The following is a 23309-nucleotide window of genomic DNA, read 5'->3' on the forward strand; positions in this document are numbered from 1 at the left end:
TTGATACTGACAGGCTGGTCATTAGGCACAACACACTATTGTGTTTCTGTTTGATACTGACAGGCTGGTCATTAGGCACAACACACTATTGTGCTGTTTGATACTGACAGGCTGGTCATTAGGCACAACACACTATTGTGTTTCTTTACCTTTACAGAAAAGCGGGAGTTGATGTTCTTACAGATTATTTGATGTCTTGAAAACTGACGTTTTATGTTTGTAGACTAAACAAATGGGTACACATTGAGGAAAACTGTTTTTATCATTTATGGTACTCTCTTGTGTTTAGCTGTTTTGTTTCTGTCAGTCTGAAGACACAGGAATCACTCTGATATATATCTTGTCACTAGTGTCTCTGATATATATCTTGGCACTAGTGTCTCTGATATATATCTTGTCACTAGTGTCTCTGATATATGTCTTGTCACTAGTGTCTCTGATATATATCTTGTCACTAGTGTCTCTGATATATATCTTGTCACTAGTGTCTGATATATATCTTGTCACTAGTGTCTCTGATATATATTTTGGTGTCATATACTATGGCACTAGTGTCTCTGATATATGTCTTGTCACTAGTGTCTCTGATATATATCTTGGCACTAGTGTCTCATATATGTCTTGTCACTAGTGTCTCTGATATATATCTTGTCACTAGTGTCTCTGATATATATCTTGGCACTAGTGTCTCTGATATATACCTTGTCACTAGTGTCTCTGATATATATCTTGGCACCAATGTCTCTGATATATATCTTGTCACTAGTGTCATCTTGTGTGCTTATTCTTCTGTGCTTTGTAAAATCTGCAACGCTTGGATTGTAAACATTCAGGGAATGCCATAGAAGGGGAGGTAGGGGGACCAGACCAGGGAGAAAGTTGAAAATGTATTATTTGTATTGTGCTGTGTTACTTCTATTGCAACAGATTTCTCTGCGTGAAATTCATGCTGCTCTGCCACATGATTTTTCTACCGAATTTTGCCAGGGATGAGCTGTTTCTTGCCATGGGTTCATTTACATGTGCTAACTATTACGCAGATAAGGAGAGAGGAAACCGTGCATTAGTGGATGTGAGGGTTATTCTTGTTATGATAAACAGTTTGACGAATCACCCTGACTAATGTAGACATATTTAGGATTATGAATATGATAAAGCAATCTGATGGAGGTAGCAGAGACTGAACGCAGACGCATGTTTTAGGGATTATTATTTATTGTTACAACAGAGCAGGTGGTTAGTGGAGACCGTAATGTAGATATATGTGTGGGGGGTTTTCTTTTCTTTTCTTTTTTCAAAGAAACAGTGAAGTTGAACAGGAGGCAAGTGGAGACTGTAATGTAGACACATGTTTGGGGGGTGTTATTTATTGTTACAACAAACAGTGCAGTTTGGCAGTGAGTAATGGGAGGCTAACACAGACACGTGTGGGGGTATTATTTATTGTGAATCAAAAAGAGCAGTCTGACAGGGGGTAGGCAGAGATTAACGCAGTTGTGTGTGGGTTATTTTTTTATCGTTGCAACAAACAGAGCAGTTGGACAGGGGGGTTAGTGGAGACTAACGCAGTCTGACGGGATAAGTGGAGACTAACACAGACACATGTATGGGTGTTCTTATTTATTGTTAGACAGAGCAGTCTGACAGGGGGTAGGTGGAGACTAATGCAGTCTGACAGGGGGTAGGCAGAGATTAATGCAGTCTGACAGAAAATAGGTGGAGACTAATGCAGTCTGACAGGGGGTAGGCAGAGATTAATGCAGTCTGACAGGGGGTAGGTGGAGACTAATGCAGTCTGACAGGGGATAGGTGGAGACTAATGCAGTCTGACAGGGGATAGGTGGAGACTAATGCAGTCTGACAGGGGATAGGTGGAGATTAATGCAGTCTGACAGGGGGTAGGTGGAGACTAATGCAGTCTGACAGGGGATAGGTGGAGACTAATGCAGTCTGACAGGGGATAGGCAGAGACTAATGCAGTCTGACAGGGGGTAGGCAGAGATTAATGCAGTCTGACAGGGGGTAGGCGGAGATTAATGCAGTCTGACAGGGGATAGGTGGAGACTAATGCAGTCTGACAGGGGGTAGGCAGAGATTAATGCAGTCTGACAGGGGGTAGGCGGAGATTAATGCAGTCTGACAGGGGATAGGTGGAGACTAATGCAGTCTGACAGGGGGTAGGTGGAGACTAATGCAGTCTGACAGGGGGTAGGTGGAGACTAATGCAGTCTGACAGGGGGTAGGTGGAGACTAATGCAGTCTGACAGGGGGTAGGCAGAGATTAATGCAGTCTGACAGGGAATAGGTGGAGACTAATGCAGTCTGACAGGGGGTAGGTGGAGACTAATGCAGTCTGACAGGGGGTAGGCAGAGATTAATGCAGTCTGACAGAAAATAGGTGGAGACTAATGCAGTCTGACAGGGGGTAGGCAGAGATTAATGCAGTCTGACAGGGGATAGGTGGAGACTAATGCAGTCTGACAGGGGGTAGGCGGAGATTAATGCAGTCTGACAGGGGATAGGTGGAGACTAATGCAGTCTGACAGGGGGTAGGCAGAGATTAATGCAGTCTGACAGGGGATAGGTGGAGACGAATGCAGTCTGACAGGGGGTAGGTGGAGACTAATGCAGTCTGACAGGGGGTAGGTGGAGACTAATGCAGTCTGACAGGGATAGGTGGAGACTAATGCAGTCTGACAGGGGGTAGGCAGAGATTAATGCAGTCTGGCAGAAAATAGGTGGAGACTAATGCAGTCTGACAGGGGGTAGGCAGAGATTAATGCAGTCTGACAGAAAATAGGTGGAGACTAATGCAGTCTGACAGGGGATAGGTGGAGACTAATGCAGTCTGACAGGGGATAGGTGGAGACTAATGCAGTCTGACAGGGGGTAGGCGGAGATTAATGCAGTCTGACAGGGGATAGGTGGAGACTAATGCAGTCTGACAGGGGGTAGGCAGATTAATGCAGTCTGACAGGGGATAGGTGGAGACTAATGCAGTCTGACAGGGGATAGGTGGAGACTAATGCAGTCTGACAGGGGATAGGTGGAGACTAATGCAGTCTGACAGGGGGTAGGCAGATTAATGCAGTCTGACAGGGGGTAGGTGGAGACTAATGCAGTCTGACAGGGGGTAGGCAGAGATTAATGCAGTCTGACAGGGAATAGGTGGAGACTAATGCAGTCTGACAGGGGGTAGGCAGAGATTAATGCAGTCTGACAGGGGATAGGTGGAGACTAATGCAGTCTGACAGGGGGTAGGCAGATTAATGCAGTCTGACAGGGGGTAGGTGGAGACTAATGCAGTCTGACAGGGGATAGGTGGAGACTAATGCAGTCTGACAGGGGGTAGGTGGAGACTAATGCAGTCTGACAGGGGGTAGGCAGAGATTAATGCAGTCTGACAGGGGATAGGTGGAGACTAATGCAGTCTGACAGGGGGTAGGCGGAGATTAATGCAGTCTGACAGGGGGTAGGCAGAGATTAATGCAGTCTGACAGGGGGTAGGTGGAGACTAATGCAGTCTGACAGGGGGTAGGCGGAGATTAATGCAGTCTGACAGGGGATAGGTGGAGACTAATGCAGTCTGACAGGGGGTAGGCAGAGATTAATGCAGTCTGACAGGGGATAGGTGGAGACGAATGCAGTCTGACAGGGGGTAGGTGGAGACTAATGCAGTCTGACAGGGGGTAGGTGGAGACTAATGCAGTCTGACAGGGGGTAGGTGGAGACTAATGCAGTCTGACAGGGAATAGGTGGAGACTAATGCAGTCTGACAGGGGGTAGGTGGAGACTAATGCAGTCTGACAGGGGGTAGGCAGAGATTAATGCAGTCTGACAGGGGGTAGGTGGAGACTAATGCAGTCTGACAGGGGGTAGGCAGAGATTAATGCAGTCTGACAGGGGATAGGTGGAGACTAATGCAGTCTGACAGGGGATAGGTGGAGACTAATGCAGTCTGACAGGGGGTAGGTGGAGACTAATGCAGTCTGACAGGGGGTAGGTGGAGACTAATGCAGTCTGACAGGGGATAGGTGGAGACTAATGCAGTCTGACAGGGGATAGGTGGAGACTAATGCAGTCTGACAGGGGGTAGGTGGAGACTAATGCAGTCTGACAGGGGATAGGTGGAGACTAATGCAGTCTGACAGGGGATAGGTGGAGACTAATGCAGTCTGACAGGGGATAGGTGGAGACTAATGCAGTCTGACAGGGGGTAGGCAGAGATTAATGCAGTCTGACAGGGAATAGGTGGAGACTAATGCAGTCTGACAGGGGGTAGGTGGAGACTAATGCAGTCTGACAGGGATAAGTGGAGACTAATGCAGTCTGACAGGGATAGGTGGAGACTTAGCGCAGAGGTATGGGAGGGTTATTTTTTTTATTGTTAAACAAACAGAGCAGTCTGACAGAGGGTCAGCAGAGACTTCAGTGTCGACACATGTGTGGGGGGTATTATTTATCATTAAACAGAGTAGTCTGACAGGGGGTAAGCGGAGACTAATGCAGACGCATGCAGTTTGCACAGGGATCTGCCTCCTTTCAGCTGGACGAGATTCTCTCTGACCTGGAGGAGCACAAAGAGCTGTCAGCCAACCGCCTGATGGAGCTGGAGAAACTGACCGCTGACCACCAGGAGGCTCTGAAGGAGATCGAGAAGCTCAAGATGGATGTGAGTGTGTGTGTGTGTGTGTTGGACTTCGATGATGATTTGGATACTTATGTAGCATCTGTACTCGATCGGAAATCCAACTCTGAAGTCCTTTACAAACAAGGGGTCATTGACACAACAGGCTGCCTACCTGGGTAGAGGCGACTGATGGCTGCTGTGGCAGGGCGCTCACCACTCATTTCCTGTGTCATTCGGTCAGATTTCAGGCATGCACACATACACACTCATGCATGTAATATTTTATGTGGATGACCTTTTTTTAATTTTATTTACTTTGTCAAGAAGGCAGCCATACTCTGTTTTCAGGGGTGTGCATGCTGGGTGGCATAATCGATTTCAGAGAACAAAAGTAATGCAACCCCAAGAGGAAAAGGTCCAGATAAAGGATGGTGACCGATATCCTGACCTGTCTTCTTATCTCTGATTCAGTGTCAACTGATTGTATGATTTACTGTTGTGTTCCTGTACTGGTTTGCTGTTGTGTTCCCCATCTGCAACATTTGTTCCTGTACTGGTTTGCTGTTGTGTCCTCATCTACAACATTTGTTCCTGTACTGGTTTGCTGTTGTGTTCCTCATCTGCAACATGTGTTAATGTACTGGTTTGCTGTTGTGTTCCCCATCTGCAACATGTGTTACTGTACTGGTTTGCTGTTGTGTCCTCATCTACAACATTTGTTCCTGTACTGGTTTGCTGTTGTGTTCCTCATCTGCAACATGTGTTACTGTACTGGTTTGCTGTTGTGTTCCTCATCTACAACATGTGTTACTGTACTGGTTTGCTGTTGTGTTCCTCATCTGCAACATTTGTTCCTGTACTGGTTTGCTGTTGTGTTCCCCATCTGCAACATGTGTTACTGTACTGGTTTGCTTTTGTGTTCCTCATCTGCAACAGTTGTTCCTGTACTGGTTTGCTGTTGTGTTCCCCATCTGCAACATGTGTTACTGTACTGGTTTGCTGTTGTGTTCCTCATCTGCAACATTTGTTCCTGTACTGGTTTGCTGTTGTGTTCCTCATGTGCAACATTTGTTCCTGTACTGGTTTGCTGTTGTGTTCCTCATCTGCAACATGTGTTACTGTACTGGTTTGCTGTTGTGTTCCTCAGCTGCAACATTTGTTACTGTACTGGTTTGCTGTTGTGTTCCTCATCTGCAACATTTGTTACTGTACTGGTTTGCTGTTGTGTTCCTCATCTGCAACATGTGTTACTGTACTGGTTTGCTGTTGTGTTCCCCATCTGCAACATGTGTTCCTGTACTGGTTTGCTGTTGTGTTCCCAGCTGCAACATGTGTTACTGTACTGGTTTGCTGTTGTGTTCCTCATCTGCAACATGTGTTAATGTACTGGTTTGCTGTTGTGTTCCCAGCTGCAACATTTGTTACTGTACTGGTTTGCTGTTGTGTTCCTCATCTGCAACATTTGTTCCTGTACTGGTTTGCTGTTGTGTTCCCAGCTGCAACATTTGCCGGAGAGCGTTGTGCTGGAGACGACGGAGTACAAGTGTCTGCAGTCGCAGTTCTCTGTGCTGTACAATGAGAGCATGCAGATCCGAACCCAGCTGGAGGAGTCCAAGAACCAGCTGTCCCTCAACAAGAACACTCACCTCCGCCAGATCGAACACATGGAGGTCAGAACTGTTACTGTCACTCTGTCCCTCAACAAGAACACTCACCTCCATCAGATCGAACACATGGAGGTCAGAACTGTTACTGTCACTCTGTCCCTCAACAAGAACACTCACCTCCGTCAGATCGAACACATGGAGGTCAGAACTGTTACTGTCACACTGTCCCTCAACAAGAACACTCACCTCCGCCAGATCGAACACATGGAGGTCAGAACTGTTACTGTCACTCTGTCCCTCAACAAGAACACTCACCTCCGTCAGATCGAACACATGGAGGTCAGAACTGTTACTGTCACACTGTCCCTCAACAAGAACACTCACCTCCATCAGATCGAACACATGGAGGTCAGAACTGTTACTGTCACTCTGTCCCTCAACAAGAACACTCACCTCCGTCAGATCGAACACATGGAGGTCAGAACTGTTACTGTCACACTGTCCCTCAACAAGAACACTCACCTCCGCCAGATCGAACACATGGAGGTCAGAACTGTTACTGTCACACTGTCCCTCAACAAGAACACTCACCTCCGCCAGATCGAACACATGGAGGTCAGAACTGTTACTGTCACTCTGTCCCTCAACAAGAACACTCACCTCCGTCAGATCGAACACATGGAGGTCAGAACTGTTACTGTCACTCTGTCCCTCAACAAGAACACTCACCTCCGTCAGATCGAACACATGGAGGTCAGAACTGTTACTGTCACTCTGTCCCTCAACAAGAACACTCACCTCCGTCAGATCGAACACATGGAGGTCAGAACTGTTACTGTCACTCTGTCCCTCAACAAGAACACTCACCTCCGTCAGATCGAACACATGGAGGTCAGAACTGTTACTGTCACTCTGTCCCTCAACAAGAACACTCACCTCCATCAGATCGAACACATGGAGGTCAGAACTGTTACTGTCACTCTGTCCCTCAACAAGAACACTCACCTCCGCCAGATCGAACACATGGAGGTCAGAACTGTTACTGTCACTCTGTCCCTCAACAAGAACACTCACCTCCATCAGATCGAACACATGGAGGTCAGAACTGTTACTGTCACTCTGTCCCTCAACAAGAACACTCACCTCCGCCAGATCGAACACATGGAGGTCAGAACTGTTACTGTCACACTGTCCCTCAACAAGAACACTCACCTCCATCAGATCGAACACATGGAGGTCAGAACTGTTACTGTCACACTGTCCCTCAACAAGAACACTCACCTCCGTCAGATCGAACACATGGAGGTCAGAACTGTTACTGTCACACTGTCCCTCAACAAGAACACTCACCTCCGTCAGATCGAACACATGGAGGTCAGAACTGTTACTGTCACACTGTCCCTCAACAAGAACACTCACCTCCGTCAGATCGAACACATGGAGGTCAGAACTGTTACTGTCACTCTGTCCCTCAACAAGAACACTCACCTCCGCCAGATCGAACACATGGAGGTCAGAACTGTTACTGTCACTCTGTCCCTCAACAAGAACACTCACCTCCGTCAGATCGAACACATGGAGGTCAGAACTGTTACTGTCACTCTGTCCCTCAACAAGAACACTCACCTCCGTCAGATCGAACACATGGAGGTCAGAACTGTTACTGTCACTCTGTCCCTCAACAAGAACACTCACCTCCGTCAGATCGAACACATGGAGGTCAGAACTGTTACTGTCACTCTGTCCCTCAACAAGAACACTCACCTCCGCCAGATCGAACACATGGAGGTCAGAACTGTTACTGTCACTCTGTCCCTCAACAAGAACACTCACCTCCGTCAGATCGAACACATGGAGGTCAGAACTGTTACTGTCACTCTGTCCCTCAACAAGAACACTCACCTCCGTCAGATCGAACACATGGAGGTCAGAACTGTTACTGTCACACTGTCCCTCAACAAGAACACTCACCTCCGTCAGATCGAACACATGGAGGTCAGAACTGTTACTGTCACTCTGTCCCTCAACAAGAACACTCACCTCCGTCAGATCGAACACATGGAGGTCAGAACTGTTACTGTCACTCTGTCCCTCAACAAGAACACTCACCTCCGTCAGATCGAACACATGGAGGTCAGAACTGTTACTGTCACACTGTCCCTCAACAAGAACACTCACCTCCATCAGATCGAACACATGGAGGTCAGAACTGTTACTGTCACACTGTCCCTCAACAAGAACACTCACCTCCGTCAGATCGAACACATGGAGGTCAGAACTGTTACTGTCACTCTGTCCCTCAACAAGAACACTCACCTCCGTCAGATCGAACACATGGAGGTCAGAACTGTTACTGTCACTCTGTCCCTCAACAAGAACACTCACCTCCGTCAGATCGAACACATGGAGGTCAGAACTGTTACTGTCACTCTGTCCCTCAACAAGAACACTCACCTCCATCAGATCGAACACATGGAGGTCAGAACTGTTACTGTCACTCTGTCCCTCAACAAGAACACTCACCTCCGTCAGATCGAACACATGGAGGTCAGAACTGTTACTGTCACACTGTCCCTCAACAAGAACACTCACCTCCGTCAGATCGAACACATGGAGGTCAGAACTGTTACTGTCACTACCAACAACAACAACATTACTGGTGGTCTTTTTTGGGGGGGGGGGGAAGATGGGGTGGGGTTGTGTCTGTGGACTGCAGTCCTACATTTACTGATAATTGCAAGTAGGCTTTTACGTGTATGGCTGTTCTTTACTTTGCCATTTAGGCAGCTGTGCTGCATTTTGGGGATGTGCCTGCTTGGTAAGTTTGTTTCCACAGCCCTCCAGACATGGATTATGAGATTTTTATTGTGCATGTTTGATGTTGTGGGTGTGTAAATGCACAGGGGGGGTTCAGGCACTAGCAGGTCAGCTCATGTGTTGACCTGGGAGGTTAGAAATACCTATGCAAGCCCAGGACCCCGAGATGTGAAGTCTAGTGCTCAGACCACAAGGTTGTCGTGCCCATCTCTGGCAGTTTTTCACATTGCAATCATTTGTTTGGCTTTTTGTTTTTTTACTTGGAAATTATTTGTGGTTGTGATATTTTTCAATATTTTGACCCCATGAATTTGAGTAAAATGCATCTGAGATTAAAAAAGACACACTTTGATTTGTCTCTGCACAAGATTGTATAAGTATGTTTATTATTGCTATACATTATGACTATATTGTTATGATGATCAGTGTTATTACTGTTGTTATTATCTGTACCAGATAGAGGAGCTGGAGGGTCAGAAACGGTTGAGGACAGAGATGATTCAGGCAGAAGACAACTACGCTCAGATGCGCAAGGAGTATGAGATGCTCCGCATCGAGTTTGAACAGGCCATGGCAGCCAACGACCAGAATGGTGAGTGGAGTGATAATGAAGGGGTTTTAGTTCCTCATTTTATTTGTTTGTTTATTTTAATTTTATTTTTTATTTTATTTTATTTTATTATTAGTTGTTTTTTTGTGTATTTTTTGCTGACCCATCATCTGCACTATTTCAGTGGTATTACTCCCTTGCTGTTTATTTCAAGTCCTCCATACACAGCCACAGCCAGGTTTTTCTGTTCCCCACTGTCTGCAGTCTGCAGTGAACTGTTGATGTTTGGTCACCAGGTGGCCACACACCAGAGGAGACCCTGCACTACTACTGAGTCACTTCAGTGGTGTTCAGTCATGCCCGTTCTGATTTAACGTGCTTAGGACTCCATGTATTAAGCCCCCCTACTGATGACAGTAATCACTTTGTCTTGGAGCCAGACTGAGTTGATTTTACATAGATGCTCAAACCAGCAGTGTCATGATGATAATTACTTTATCATGGAGCCAGACTGAGTTGATTTTACATAGATGCTCAAACCAGCAGTGTCATGATGATAATTACTTTATCATGGAACCAGACTGAGTTGATTTGACATAGATGCTCAAACCAGCAGTGTCATGATGATAATTACTTTATCATGGAGCCAGACTGAGTTGATTTTACACAGATACTAAAACCAGTGGGTGGTGTTACGATGCCTTTTATGTTGTTATCAAGGACGTTCTGGCAGCTGAACAGTGAAAAGTTACAGTCTTATACATGCTGTAAGTTTTCCCCACTAGGTGTGATAATGTTAGTCTCCTTTATAGTGACCATCAACCGTGAGATGAGGAACCTGATCCAGAGTCTTCAGAACCACAACCAGCAGCTCAAGATGGAGTCGTCCCGATACAAACGACGCCTGAAAGAGACACAGACAGAGATGGCGAAGGTAAGGTCCCCTGCTTGTGAAGCCTTTGACAGGCGTGGGTTGGAGAGTTTCCGTATTTTCAGATTTAGAATTGGTATTTTGGCACATTTTTTTTCCTCCTATGTTTTACTTTGTTTTGGTATTAAGACATACACTTCAGGTTCAGCAACCCTTGGACATCAGCCGCAAACTGTTGTGTGTTATATAAAAAATCAGCAGTCACTCCCACTGTATGATAGGTGTGGTAAAGATAATGTGGCCAATACTTGCCATTCTGAGGGAAAAAGTTCAGTAGATTACCGTATTGCCATTTCAGGAATTTTTTCCCCCTTAGTTTTCTCATGTCTCGGTATTACGACACACTCTTCAGTTCAGTGGCCTTGGACCTCAGCTGCAAACTGTTCTGCATTACAAAAAAAGTCACTCTGACGACTGTGTGCTAAACATGGTTGAGATATCGTGGCCAATACTTGCCAGTCTGTGGAAGAAAGTTCAGTCCTGTTGACTTGTAAACATGACCCAACCTCTGTTCTGGGCTCCTCCCTCCAGGTTTAGAAAAGTAAGAAAAGACTTCATGTTGGGGATGTGTGTCACTGTGTGTGGGGGCTGAGGGGGGCAGGGTGTTGGGGTATGTTTGTCTGTCGGTGTGCATCTGTGCAGGCGTTCTTGCATGTATATGTACATGTGAGTGAATGTATGGATCCACTTGCCTTGTGTTTGACGTTTTAGGATAAGCATGATGTATGTTGCAATTTCATTACTGCTTTGAGGGATAATTTTTGAAAAGTTATGGATGGAATCATTGCATCTAAGTAATAACTGATATTTAAAAAAATTTTTTAAAGCACTATAAAATGGATTTTAAAGAGAAAAATACGTTGGTTAATTGCCCAGCATCAGCATAACTTTATTATTCAAAGTTAAATTAAATGATCATTATTTGACATTTGAAACAGGGCAGGTAAAAAGTACGACGAGAGAATACAGTATTCATGAAAAATGTGACATGAATTGTTTATTAAAATCTGGTTTTCTTTGAACAATGGGAGTTATTAAGAGCCCCTGACAATCATTTTAAGATGAGACACATTCTTGTTTATGTCTGAAAAAACAACCAACCAACAAACAAATAAACAAAAAAACAAACAATAAACAAAAAAACCAAACAGGTGCGTCAAGAGATGGCCACCCTCAACCCCTCCGCCGCCGCCGGTGGGAACAACAATCCCCCAGGAACCCCAACCACCCCCACGCCCTCCACGAGCGGCGCGTCCACGGCAACAGGTGACGGGGTCAGCAGCCCGGACAGCAAGGACCTGGTGGGGGCCATCAAGGAGGAGCCCCACGACCCCGCCCTCCTCTCCCCCTCTGGTGGAGGCGTCACAGTGAAGGAGGAAGCGGACGGGGGGGTGGTGGTGAAGAAGGAGGAGGACGATGAAGGGGGTGAGGGAGGAAAGGGTCGCAGCGGCGGTGGTGGTGGTGACTCAGACCTGGTCAAGGAGCTCAAGATGCAGCTCAAGTGAGTGCTGTGTGTGTGTGTGTGTGTGTGTGTGTGTGTGTGTGTGTGTGTGTGTGTGTCTGAACTCTACCTTGCTTTTCCAAAGTCAGTGCAGATTTATTTCTTAAGATAAGAGAAAAGAATGCCTTGTCTTGCTTTCCAAAGTCAGTGCAGATTTATTTCTTGAGATAAGAGAAAAGAGTGTCTGCATGTGATGTTGATGTGTTACATTGAAAGATCAAGTGAGAGCACAGTGTTAGTCTGTGACACAGTGTCCTGTTTTAAGTGGGTAGCTTACAGGTTGTCACTCCCAGTTTCTCTTTCTCTTTCTCAGCCTTTCTCTTTGTATAATGCACATGCACAAATGAATGTACATGTGCATATGTATGAGAGAGAGAGAAAGAGGGTTGGGGATAACAGAAAGGACGAATGATAAATGATTGGAGGAGTCACACACAGAGGAGACTGAAGCACAGAAAATGCATCCATGACACGTTTGAACAATTTCCGACTGATATCACCTGGTTAAGGAGGGATATTTCCATGACACGTTTGAACAATTTCCGACTGGTATCACCTGGTTAACGAGGGATATTTCCATGACACGTTTGAACAATTTCCGACTGGTATCACCTGGTTAACGAGGGATATTTCCATGACACGTTTGAACAATTTCCGACTGATATCACCTGGTTAACGAGGGATATTTCCATGACACGTTTGAACAATTTCCTACTGATATCACCTGGTTAACGAGGGATATTTCCATGACACGTTTGAACAATTTCCGACTGATATCACCTGGTTAACGAGGGATATTTCCATGACACGTTTGAATAATTTCCTACTGATATCACCTGGTTAACGAGGGATATTTCCATGACACGTTTGAACAATTTCCTACTGATATCACCTGGTTAACGAGGGATATTTCCATCAGATGTTTTCTCCCCTTCATCATGTAGTCTGTCGGCTCCATGTCAGCCTCTCTACAGATTCGTGTCACAACTTCATCCGTAGACTTTCCCTTACTTTCCAGCACTGAGCTGATCCTAACAGAATTCCTTCTACTGTATTGTTCCAGTTTGTCCACTCTGTACCCCGAAAGCGGAGTATGGCTGCCTACATGGCAGGGTGAAAACGGTCATACATGTAAAAGCCTGCTCGTGTGCATACAAGTGAATGTGGGAGTTGCAGCCCATGAACGCAGAAGTCCACTCTGTCTTAAAGTTTTAGGATTTGATTACCATTGGCTTCAACAGCATCACAAAGCTCTTTAACTGTAGAACGCAAACTAAGGATTTCTTTCCGAAGTGGATCTAAGACTTGGGCAGCTACTGCTCTAGAAATCATTTCCAAAGTGTTAGGATCTCCAAGAGCGACTTTCAGTTCGTTGACAAGGGGCACAGGGGCATTCTTGTGTACCTTACCGGGGTTAGATTCTAAAAGGGTGCTGGAGAAAAAATCAGAATTTATAACGTCTCATCACCATCAAACCCACTGGCACTGTCTTCAGATCAAGTCCTCTTCTCCATCTTCACTTGCAAAGGCGAAGTCGCTGGTCGTTTCTCTCTGTTCTCATTGCTTATGGCATGAAACTGGTATGAAGTTATGTGGGAAGAAACAAAAAAGTACACATCAGGACCAACATGAGTATGTCATTGAAAAAAACCCTTCAAAACACGACAGTTTGAGATCAAGGATTATAACTCACAGTATGCAGTGAGGAAGAAATGAACACATTGGAAGAAACAAACACTCTACACACTAAAATGGCATGCTGTACACGACTTGTCAATTTATGAAGAATGGGAACAGGGATGTGAGAAGGGTGGCAGTTCAAACACACACAACATTGCACGGGCAAAATCACACACACAAGTTGAAAACTGTCAGCAAGCAGCTACTGGGAAATGGGTGGTGCCACTCGTACACTTTGTAAGTAAACTTCTTTTGAATTCAGTTTTCCGATAAATTACATAGTCACACACCTCCAAAGTACTTTCCTCAGAACCAGAGCACCACAGCACACACCACATTTTATGGTAAGGTTAGGGAGAGAAAAAAAAAAAAAGCTGTGGAGTTCGCTGTAAGCCTTAAAAGTTTGGAGGGCGAAACTTGCACAGCTTCACTCAGCTGCTATCTTGAAACATCGTGATTATTTTTAGGTGCTTGTTGCTTTGTATATGGATTATTATATGTATTTTCCATCACATTTCTGGGGTTATTGGTTGTTGTTGGTTTTTTTTTTTTTTTTAATGTTTTGCTTAGGTACTGGCTTTCTTTCCATTTCTCTGTCTCTCTTGGTCTGTGCATGCTGCAGTTTGACTAAGATCTGTTATAATCTTCATGCATTTTTTACATACCTACATGACTCTATGCCATGTATATGCTGCATCTTCATTCATTTTGACACACACGGCTGTATGGTGTGTGTATGCTGCATCATTCATTTTGACACACACGGCTGTATGGTGTGTGTATGCTGCATCTTTCATTTTGACACACACGGCTGTATGGTGTGTATATGCTGCATCATTCATTTTGACACACACGGCTGTATGGTGTGTGTATGCTGCATCATTCATTTTGACACACACGGCTGTATGGTGTGTGTATGCTGCATCATTCATTTTGACACACACGGCTGTATGGTGTGTGTATGCTGCATCATTCATTTTGACACACACGGCTGTATGGTGTGTGTATGCTGCATCTTCATTCATTTTGACACACACGGCTGTATGGTGTGTGTATGCTGCATCATTCATTTTGACACACACGGCTGTATGGTGTGTATATGCTGCATCATTCATTTTGACACACACGGCTGTATGATGTGTGTGCTGCATCATTCATTTTGACACACACGGCTGTATGGTGTGTGTATGCTGCATCTTCATTCATTTTGACACACACGGCTGTATGATGTGTGTATGCTGCATCATTCATTTTGACACACACGGCTGTATGGTGTGTATATGCTGCATCATTCATTTTGACACACACGGCTGTATGGTGTGTGTATGCTGCATCATTCATTTTGACACACACGGCTGTATGGTGTGTGTATGCTGCATCATTCATTTTGACACACACGGCTGTATGGTGTGTGTATGCTGCATCATTCATTTTGACACACACGGCTGTATGGTGTGTGCAGGAAGTCGCAGGACGGGGCACGGGAACTGAAGCTGCTGCTGGACATGTACAAGAGTGCTCCCAAGGAACAGCGGGACAAAGTACAGGTAAGGTCGCCATGCATCACCTGTGTGCTTTATTCGCACAGATGGGACTGACTGTGCCTATTTTCCCTTTCCAGAGTTTTCATTACTTGTTTGGTTTTGGGGGGTTTTTTGTTGTTGTTTTTTGTCTCAGATTCTGTGGGGTGAATATTTTACAGGTTTTTTTTTTCACCCTGGTATGGCCCCTGAGTGATGGTTGGCTAGGTTATTGTACTAGCAACAAAGGTAAGAAACTAAGCTAGGTTATGGTACTAGCAACAAAGGTAAGAAACTAAGCTAGGTTATGGTACCAGCAACAAAGGTAAGAAACTAAGCTAGGTTATAGTGTTAGCAACAAAGGTAAGAAAATAAGCTAGGTTATTGTACTAGCAACAAAGGTAAGAAACTAAGCTGGGTTATAGTATTAGCAACAAAGGTAAGAAACTAAGCTAGGTTATAGTGTTAGCAACAAAGGTAAGAAAATAAGCTGGGTTATAGTGTTAGCAACAAAGGTAAGAAACTAAGCTGGGTGATAGTGTTAGCAACAAAGGTAAGAAAATAAGCTAGGTTCTAGTGTTAGCAACAAAGGTAAGAAACTAAGCTAGGTTATAGTGTTAGCAACAACGGTAAGAAACTAAGCTAGGTTATAGTGTTAGCAACAAAGGTAAGAAACTAAGCTAGGTTATAGTGTTAGCAACAACGGTAAGAAACTAAGCTAGGTTATAGTGTTAGCAACAAAGGTAAGAAACTAAGCTAGGTTATAGTGTTAGCAACAACGGTAAGAAACTAAGCTAGGTTATAGTGTTAGCAACAAAGGTAAGAAACTAAGCTAGGTTATAGTGTTAGCAACAACGGTAAGAAACTAAGCTAGGTTATAGTGTTAGCAACAAAGGTAAGAACAAAGATGTCAAGGTGCTGTTGTTGCTGCTTAGTTTATAAGCAAGTAAGATAACTAATTAGAGATATCAAGGTGCTGTCATTCACAGAACCATTCACAGAACTAAGATGATATCAAGGTGCTGTCATTCACAGAACTAAGATATCATCGAGGTGCCGTCGTCACAGAACTAAGATGATATCAAGGTGCTGTCATTGCACAGAACTAAGATATCAATGTGCTGTCATTCACAGAACTAAGATATCATCAAGGTGCTGTCATTCACAGAACTAAGATATCATCGAGGTGCCGTCGTCACAGAACTAAGATGATATCAAGGTGCTGTCATTGCACAGAACTAAGATGTCATCAAGGTGCCGTCGTCACAGAACTAAGATATCATCAAGGTGCTGTCATTCACAGAACTAAGATATCATCAAGGTGCTGTCATTGCACAGAACTAAGATATCATCAAGGTGCTGTCATTGCACAGAACTAAGATATCATCAAGGTGCTGTCGTTACAGAACTAAGATATCATCAAGGTGCTGTCATTGCACAGAACTAAGATATCATCAAGGTGCTGTCATTGCACAGAACTAAGATGTCATCAAGGTGCCGTTGTCACAGAACTAAGATATCATCAAGGTGCTGTCATTCACAGAACTAAGATATCATCAAGGTGCTGTCATTCACAGAACTAAGATATCATCAAGGTGCCATCATCACAGAACTAAGATATCAATGTGCTGTCATTCACAGAACTAAGATATCATCAAGGTGCTGTCATTCACAGAACTAAGATATCATCAAGGTGCTGTCATTGCACAGAACTAAGATATCATCAAGGTGCTGTCATTGCACAGAACTAAGATATCATCAAGGTGCTGTCATTGCACAGAACTAAGATATCATCAAGGTGCTGTCATTCACAGAACTAAGATATCATCAAGGTGCTGTCGTTGCACAGAACTAAGATATCATCAAGGTGCTGTCATTCACAGAACTAAGATATCATCAAGGTGCTGTCATTCACAGAACTAAGATATCATCAAACTGCTGTTATTCACAGAACTAAGATATCATCAAACTGCTGTCATTCACAGAACTAAGATATCATCAAGGTACCGTCGTCACAGCTGATAATGAGTACAGGCAGCAAGGTTCTGAATCACTAACCAATGAAAGCGAGGTTCCATCATTGCAGCTGATGTTGGATATAAAAGCAACAAAGATAACTAACTAAAGATATGGTGCCAACCAGCTGATGACGGCTGAGGAGAAGGCACAACAGGAGGTGGAGGTGCCTGCTGGTACCTGAACCCCCTTTGTGTGTATACACATGCAGAAGATCAAATATGCATGTTTTAAGATCCTCTGATCCATGTCAGTGTTCAGTGGATTATGGAAACCAGAACATACCCAGCATGCACACCTCTAAAAACAGTGTGGCTGCCTATATGGCTGGGTAAATAAACAAAACAGTCATTACACGTAAAATATTACATGTTTATGTGAGTGTGTATGTGTGAGTGTGCCTGAAGTCTGAATGAATGACACAGGAAACAACTGATGAGGGCCGTCTGTGTGAGTGTGTATGTGTGAGTGTGCCTGAAGTCTGATTGAATGACACAGGAAACAACTGATGAGGGCCGTCTGTGTGAGTGTGTATGTGTGAGTGTGTATGTGTGAGTGTGCCTGAAGTCTGAATGACACAGGAAACGACTGATGAGGGCCGTCTGTGTGAGTGTGTATGTGTGAGTGTGCCTGAAGTCTGATTGAATGACACAGGAAACAACTGATGAGGGCCGTCTGTGTGAGTGTGTATGTGTGAGTGTGCCTGAAGTCTGATTGAATGACACAGGAAACGACTGATGAGGGCCGTCTGTGTGAGTGAGTGTGTATGTGTGAGTGTGCCTGAAGTCTGAATGAATGACACAGGAAACGACTGATGAGGGCCCAAATGGCAGCTGTCAGTCGGCTCTACCCAGGAAGGTGGCCTGTTGTGCAAATGACACTGTGTTTGAAAAGCACTTAGAGCCTGGTCTCCGACAGAGGATAGGCACTATATAAGAATCCGTATCAAATCAAATCAAGTCAAGTCATATCAACTAAGCTATAGTATTATAAGCAAGAAAGATACATAGCCAACTAACTAAAGGTAACGTTACCTGTGTGGCAGCTGATGACGGCGGAGAAGAAGGCGAGACAGGAGATGGAGGAGATGCGGCAGCAGCTGAAGAAGATGCAGGAGATTGAGCGGAGGGACCGCCGCAAGCTGGCTGAGGACGAGGCGCTGCGCAAGATCAAGAAGATGGAGGAGACCATCGCCGACCTGCAGAAGAGCCTGGCCTCCCAGAAACAGGTGAGAGTGAGGGATGACTGACCCCCACACCCCTCCCCCCACTTCTTGACACCCCCTACTGCCTCCTCCCCCTCCTGCTTGCACACACACACACACGCACGCATACACACATGCATGCACTCGCACGCACACACATGCATGCACACAGGCATACACATGCACATACACATACACAGAGACAACAGTGACAGAGTTTAGTGCGGCATGAAGTTAGTGGAACAAAAGGGTTGTACCTTATACAGAGTGCTAGTGCTTTCAAACTGCTTTCAAAGTGGACTATTTGTGCAGAATGTTGACCATACACATGCTCTTCATCAGGCAGCCACACTCACATTTACCCACAGAGGTCCATACCTACATTCACACTTAACTGTAAAGCTTGAGCATTTCATTTTGTCTTCTTGCTAGTCTTTTTGTTTTTAATTTAATTCCAGCACCTTAAACCAATAGTAATTCAAACTTTTAAAAGATGTGTTCCCATCTCCACCCATATCCCACCACACCACACCACACCACACTTCCCATCCCCCAACACCCATCTTTCCCCTCTTCCCTCCACACCACGTCCCTCCCTACTTCTCCCTCCACACCACGTCCCTCCCTACTTCTCCCTCCACACCACACCACATCCCTCCCTACTTCTCCCTCCACACCACACCACATCCCTCCCTACTTCTCCCTCCACACCACACCACATCCCTCCCTACTTCTCCCTCCACACCACACCACATCCCTCCCTACTTCTCCCTCCACACCACACCACGTCCCTCCCTACTTCTCCCTCCACACCACACCACGTCCCTCCCTACTTCTCCCTCCACACCACACCACATCCCTCCCTACTTCTCCCTGCACACCACACCACACCATGTCCCTCCCTACTTCTCCCTCCACACCACACCACGTCCCTCCCTACTTCTCCCTCCACACCACACCACATCCCTCCCTACTTCTCCCTCCACCCACCCACATCCCTCCCTACTTCTCCCTCCACACCACATCCCTCCCTACTTCTCCCTCCACACCACACCACATCCCTCCCTACTTCTCCCTCCACACCACACCACACCACATCCCTCCCTACTTCTCCCTCCACACCACCCCACGTCCCTCCCTACTTCTCCCTCCACACCACACCACATCCCTCCCTACTTCTCCCTCCACACCACACCACATCCCTCCCTACTTCTCCCTCCACACCACACCACATCCCTCCCTACTTCTCCCTCCACACCACACCACATCCCTCCCTACTTCTTCCTCCACACCACGTCCCTCCCTACTTCTCCCTCCACACCACACCACACCACATCCCTCCCTACTTCTCCCTCCACACCACACCACACCACATCCCTCCCTACTTCTCCCTCCACACCACACCACATCCCTCCCTACTTCTGCCTCCACACCACACCACACCACACCACGTCCCTCCCTACTTCTCCCTCCACACCACGTCCCTCCCTACTTCTCCCTCCACACCACGTCCCTCCCTACTTCTCCCTCCACACCACACCACACCACATCCCTCCCTACTTCTCCCTCCACACCACACCACATCCCTCCCTACTTCTCCCTCCACACCACGTCCCTCCCTACTTCTCCCTCCACACCACGTCCCTCCCTACTTCTCCCTCCACACCACACCACACCACATCCCTCCCTACTTCTCCCTCCACACCACCCCACGTCCCTCCCTACTTCTCCCTCCACACCACACCACACCACGTCCCTCCCTACTTCTACCTCCACACCACACCACACCACGTCCCTCCCTACTTCTCCCTCCACACCACCCCACGTCCCTCCCTACTTCTCCCTCCACACCACACCACATCCCTCCCTACTTCTCCCTCCACACCACACCACACCACACCACATCCCTCCCTACTTCTCCCTCCACACCACACCACACCACACCACATCCCTCCATACTTCTCCCTCCACACCATACCACACCACACCACATCCCTCCATACTTCTCCCTCCACACCACGCCACACACACCACCACACCACGTCCCTCCCTACTTCTCCCTCCACACCACGTCCCTCCCTACTTCTCCCTCCACACCACACCACACCACGTCCCTCCCTACTTCTCCCTCCACACCACGTCCCTCACTTCTCCCTCCACACCACACCACACCACATCCCTCCCTACTTCTCCCTCCACACCACGCCACACCACGTCCCTCCCAACTTCTCCCTCCACGCCACACACCACGTCCCTCCCTACTTCTCCCTCCACGCCACACCACGTCCCTCCCTACTTCTCCCTCCACACCACACCACATCCCTCCCTACTTCTCCCTCCACACCACACCACATCCCTCCCTACTTCTCCCTCCACACCACGCCACATCCCTCCCTACTTCTCCCTCCACACCACGTCCCTCCCTACTTCTCCCTCCACACCACACCACGTCCCTCCCTACTTCTCCCTCCACACCACACCACATCCCTCCCTACTTCTCCCTCCACACCACATCCCTCCCTACTTCTCCCTCCACACCACGCCACACCACACCACATCCCTCCCTACTTCTCCCTCCACACCACACCACATCCCTCCCTACTTCTCCCTCCACACCACGTCCCTCCCTACTTCTCCCTCCACACCACACCACGTCCCTCCCTACTTCTCCCTCCACACCACACCACACCACGTCCCTCCCTACTTCTCCCTCCACACCACACCACACCACGTCCCTCCCTACTTCTCCCTCCACACCACACCACATCCCTCCCTACTTCTCCCTCCACACCACACCACACCACATCCCTCCATACTTCTCCCTCCACACCACACCACATCCCTCCACACACACGCCACCCCTCCCCACTACTCCTTCCACACCACACCATACCACACCACATCCCTCCCTACTTCTCCCTCCACACCACACCACACCACGTCCCTCCACACTACTCCTTCCACACCACACCAAACCACGTCCCTCCCCACTACTCCTTCCACACCACGCCACATCCCTCCCTACTTCTCCCTCCACACCACGTCCCTCCCTACTTCTCCCTCCACACCACACCACACCACGTCCCTCCCTACTTCTCCCTCCACACACACCCCACCCCTCCCCACTTCTTTCTCCAAATCTTACCCCACACCACCCCACCTCTTCCATCCACATCCCACACAAGTCCCATCCCATCACACCCCACTGGCCGTCCTACTACATCTCTTAACATCCCTTCCATCCACACCCCTCTATCCACACTTCAAATCACACTCCATCACACCCCACTCACCATCCTGCTACATCTCTTAACATCCCTTCCATCCACACTTCAAATCACACTCCATCACACCCCGCTCACCATCCTGCTACATCTCTTAACATCCCTTCCATCCACACCCCTCTATCCACACTTCAAATCACACTCCATCCCACCCCACTCACCATCCTGCTACATCTCTTAACATCCCTTCCATCCACACCCCTCTATCCACACTTTAAATCACACTCCATCACACCCCGCCATCCTTCCATATCTCTCCACACCCTCCCACCCTTCACACACCCCTGACACTGTGTGTGTGTATGTGTGGTCAGAGGGAAGAGGCGTTGCTGAACGACCTGGAGGTGACAGGTCAGGCCTTTGAGGACATGCAGGAGCAGAACATGAGGCTGCTGCAGCAGCTGCGGGAGAAGGACGACGCCAACTTCAAGCTCATGTCAGAGGTCTGGAATTGTCTTGGTGGAAGAAAGGGAACTTGTTTGTTGGGAGGGATGGGGGTGGCTGGGTGGGGAGGATGGTGTGTGTGTCTGTGCATGCGTGTGTGTGTGTGTGTGTGCATGCGTGTGGGTGTGTGTGCAAGTTTGTGTCAGTGTGTGCATGTTTAGTGGATTAAGTTGAACCAGATCCTGAAGCAACATGATTTGTGTGTATGTGCCTGTGTGTCTGTGTGTGTGTAGTTGGTAAAGTCTAACCAGATTTAGAAGAAACACGATGTGGGTGTGTGTATATTCAGCGGATCAAGTCTAAGCAGATCCAATAGCAACATGTTTTGTATGTGTGTGCATATGTGCTTGTGTGTGTATATATATATATATATGTGTGTGTGTGCGTGTGTGTTCTAGTGGACCAAGTCTTACCAGATTCACAAGCAACATGATTTGTGTGTGTGTGTGTGTGTACTTGTATTCAGTGGATCAAGTCTAACCCAATCCAGAAGCAACATGATTTGATTTGAGTGCCTCTACCTGTGTGTGTGTGTAGTGTATAAAGTCCAACCAGATACAGAAGGAACGTTATGTGTGAGTGTGTGCATGTGTGTGTGTGTGTGTTGAGCGGATCAAGTCCAACCAGATCTGGAAGCAGGTTGATGTGTGTGTCTGTGTCGGTGTGTGTCAAGTCAAACCAGATCCAGAACCAACAGGGTCTGTTCCTGGCAAAATTCTGAAGAAAAATCCACTTGAGTATACATGTGTGTGTGTCCAGTTGATTGAATGCCTGGACTGAATGACTGGGGAAACAAACAGATAAAGCACCTAAAAGGCAGCTGTCAGCTGGTTCTGCCCACAGGCAGCATGCTGAGCAAACGACTGTGTGAGCCCTTAGCAATGTCCTTTTGGGTGGAAAAATAAAGTTTTCGGGGGGTCAGAGAAGAAACTGTGAATTATTGTTTTAGCTTCCAGGAGAGGCCCCCAAAACCTCTTAAGAATCACTAGTTTCGTTTTCGACCAGGGTGGCTTTGCACCTCACCAGGGGCCTAAGGCAGCTCCAGGACCCTGGCTGATTTTAAGAGAAAACTCTTCTGGACAACTGTCTAGCCTGATAAGTATTGGTTATGATAATGATGATAAT

General features: G+C 46.8%; 1 protein-coding gene across 1 annotated transcript in view; it reads left to right on the forward strand.

The window, feature by feature from the left end:
- Positions 1 to 23309, forward strand: part of LOC143288644 (E3 ubiquitin-protein ligase Bre1-like) — a 42030-nt gene that overhangs the window by 10645 nt on the left and 8076 nt on the right. Inside the window, exons 8-15 of the mRNA XM_076597309.1 lie at positions 4547 to 4672; positions 6127 to 6300; positions 9511 to 9646; positions 10417 to 10538; positions 11687 to 12036; positions 15179 to 15263; positions 18298 to 18480; positions 22055 to 22183. Of these exons, the coding sequence (XP_076453424.1) occupies positions 4547 to 4672; positions 6127 to 6300; positions 9511 to 9646; positions 10417 to 10538; positions 11687 to 12036; positions 15179 to 15263; positions 18298 to 18480; positions 22055 to 22183 (1305 nt within the window). The remainder of the gene's footprint in view (positions 1 to 4546; positions 4673 to 6126; positions 6301 to 9510; positions 9647 to 10416; positions 10539 to 11686; positions 12037 to 15178; positions 15264 to 18297; positions 18481 to 22054; positions 22184 to 23309) is intronic.

Source organism: Babylonia areolata, chromosome 12 (assembly GCF_041734735.1).
Source record: "Babylonia areolata isolate BAREFJ2019XMU chromosome 12, ASM4173473v1, whole genome shotgun sequence".
In the NCBI taxonomy this organism is placed as follows: Eukaryota; Metazoa; Mollusca; class Gastropoda; order Neogastropoda; family Buccinidae; genus Babylonia; species Babylonia areolata.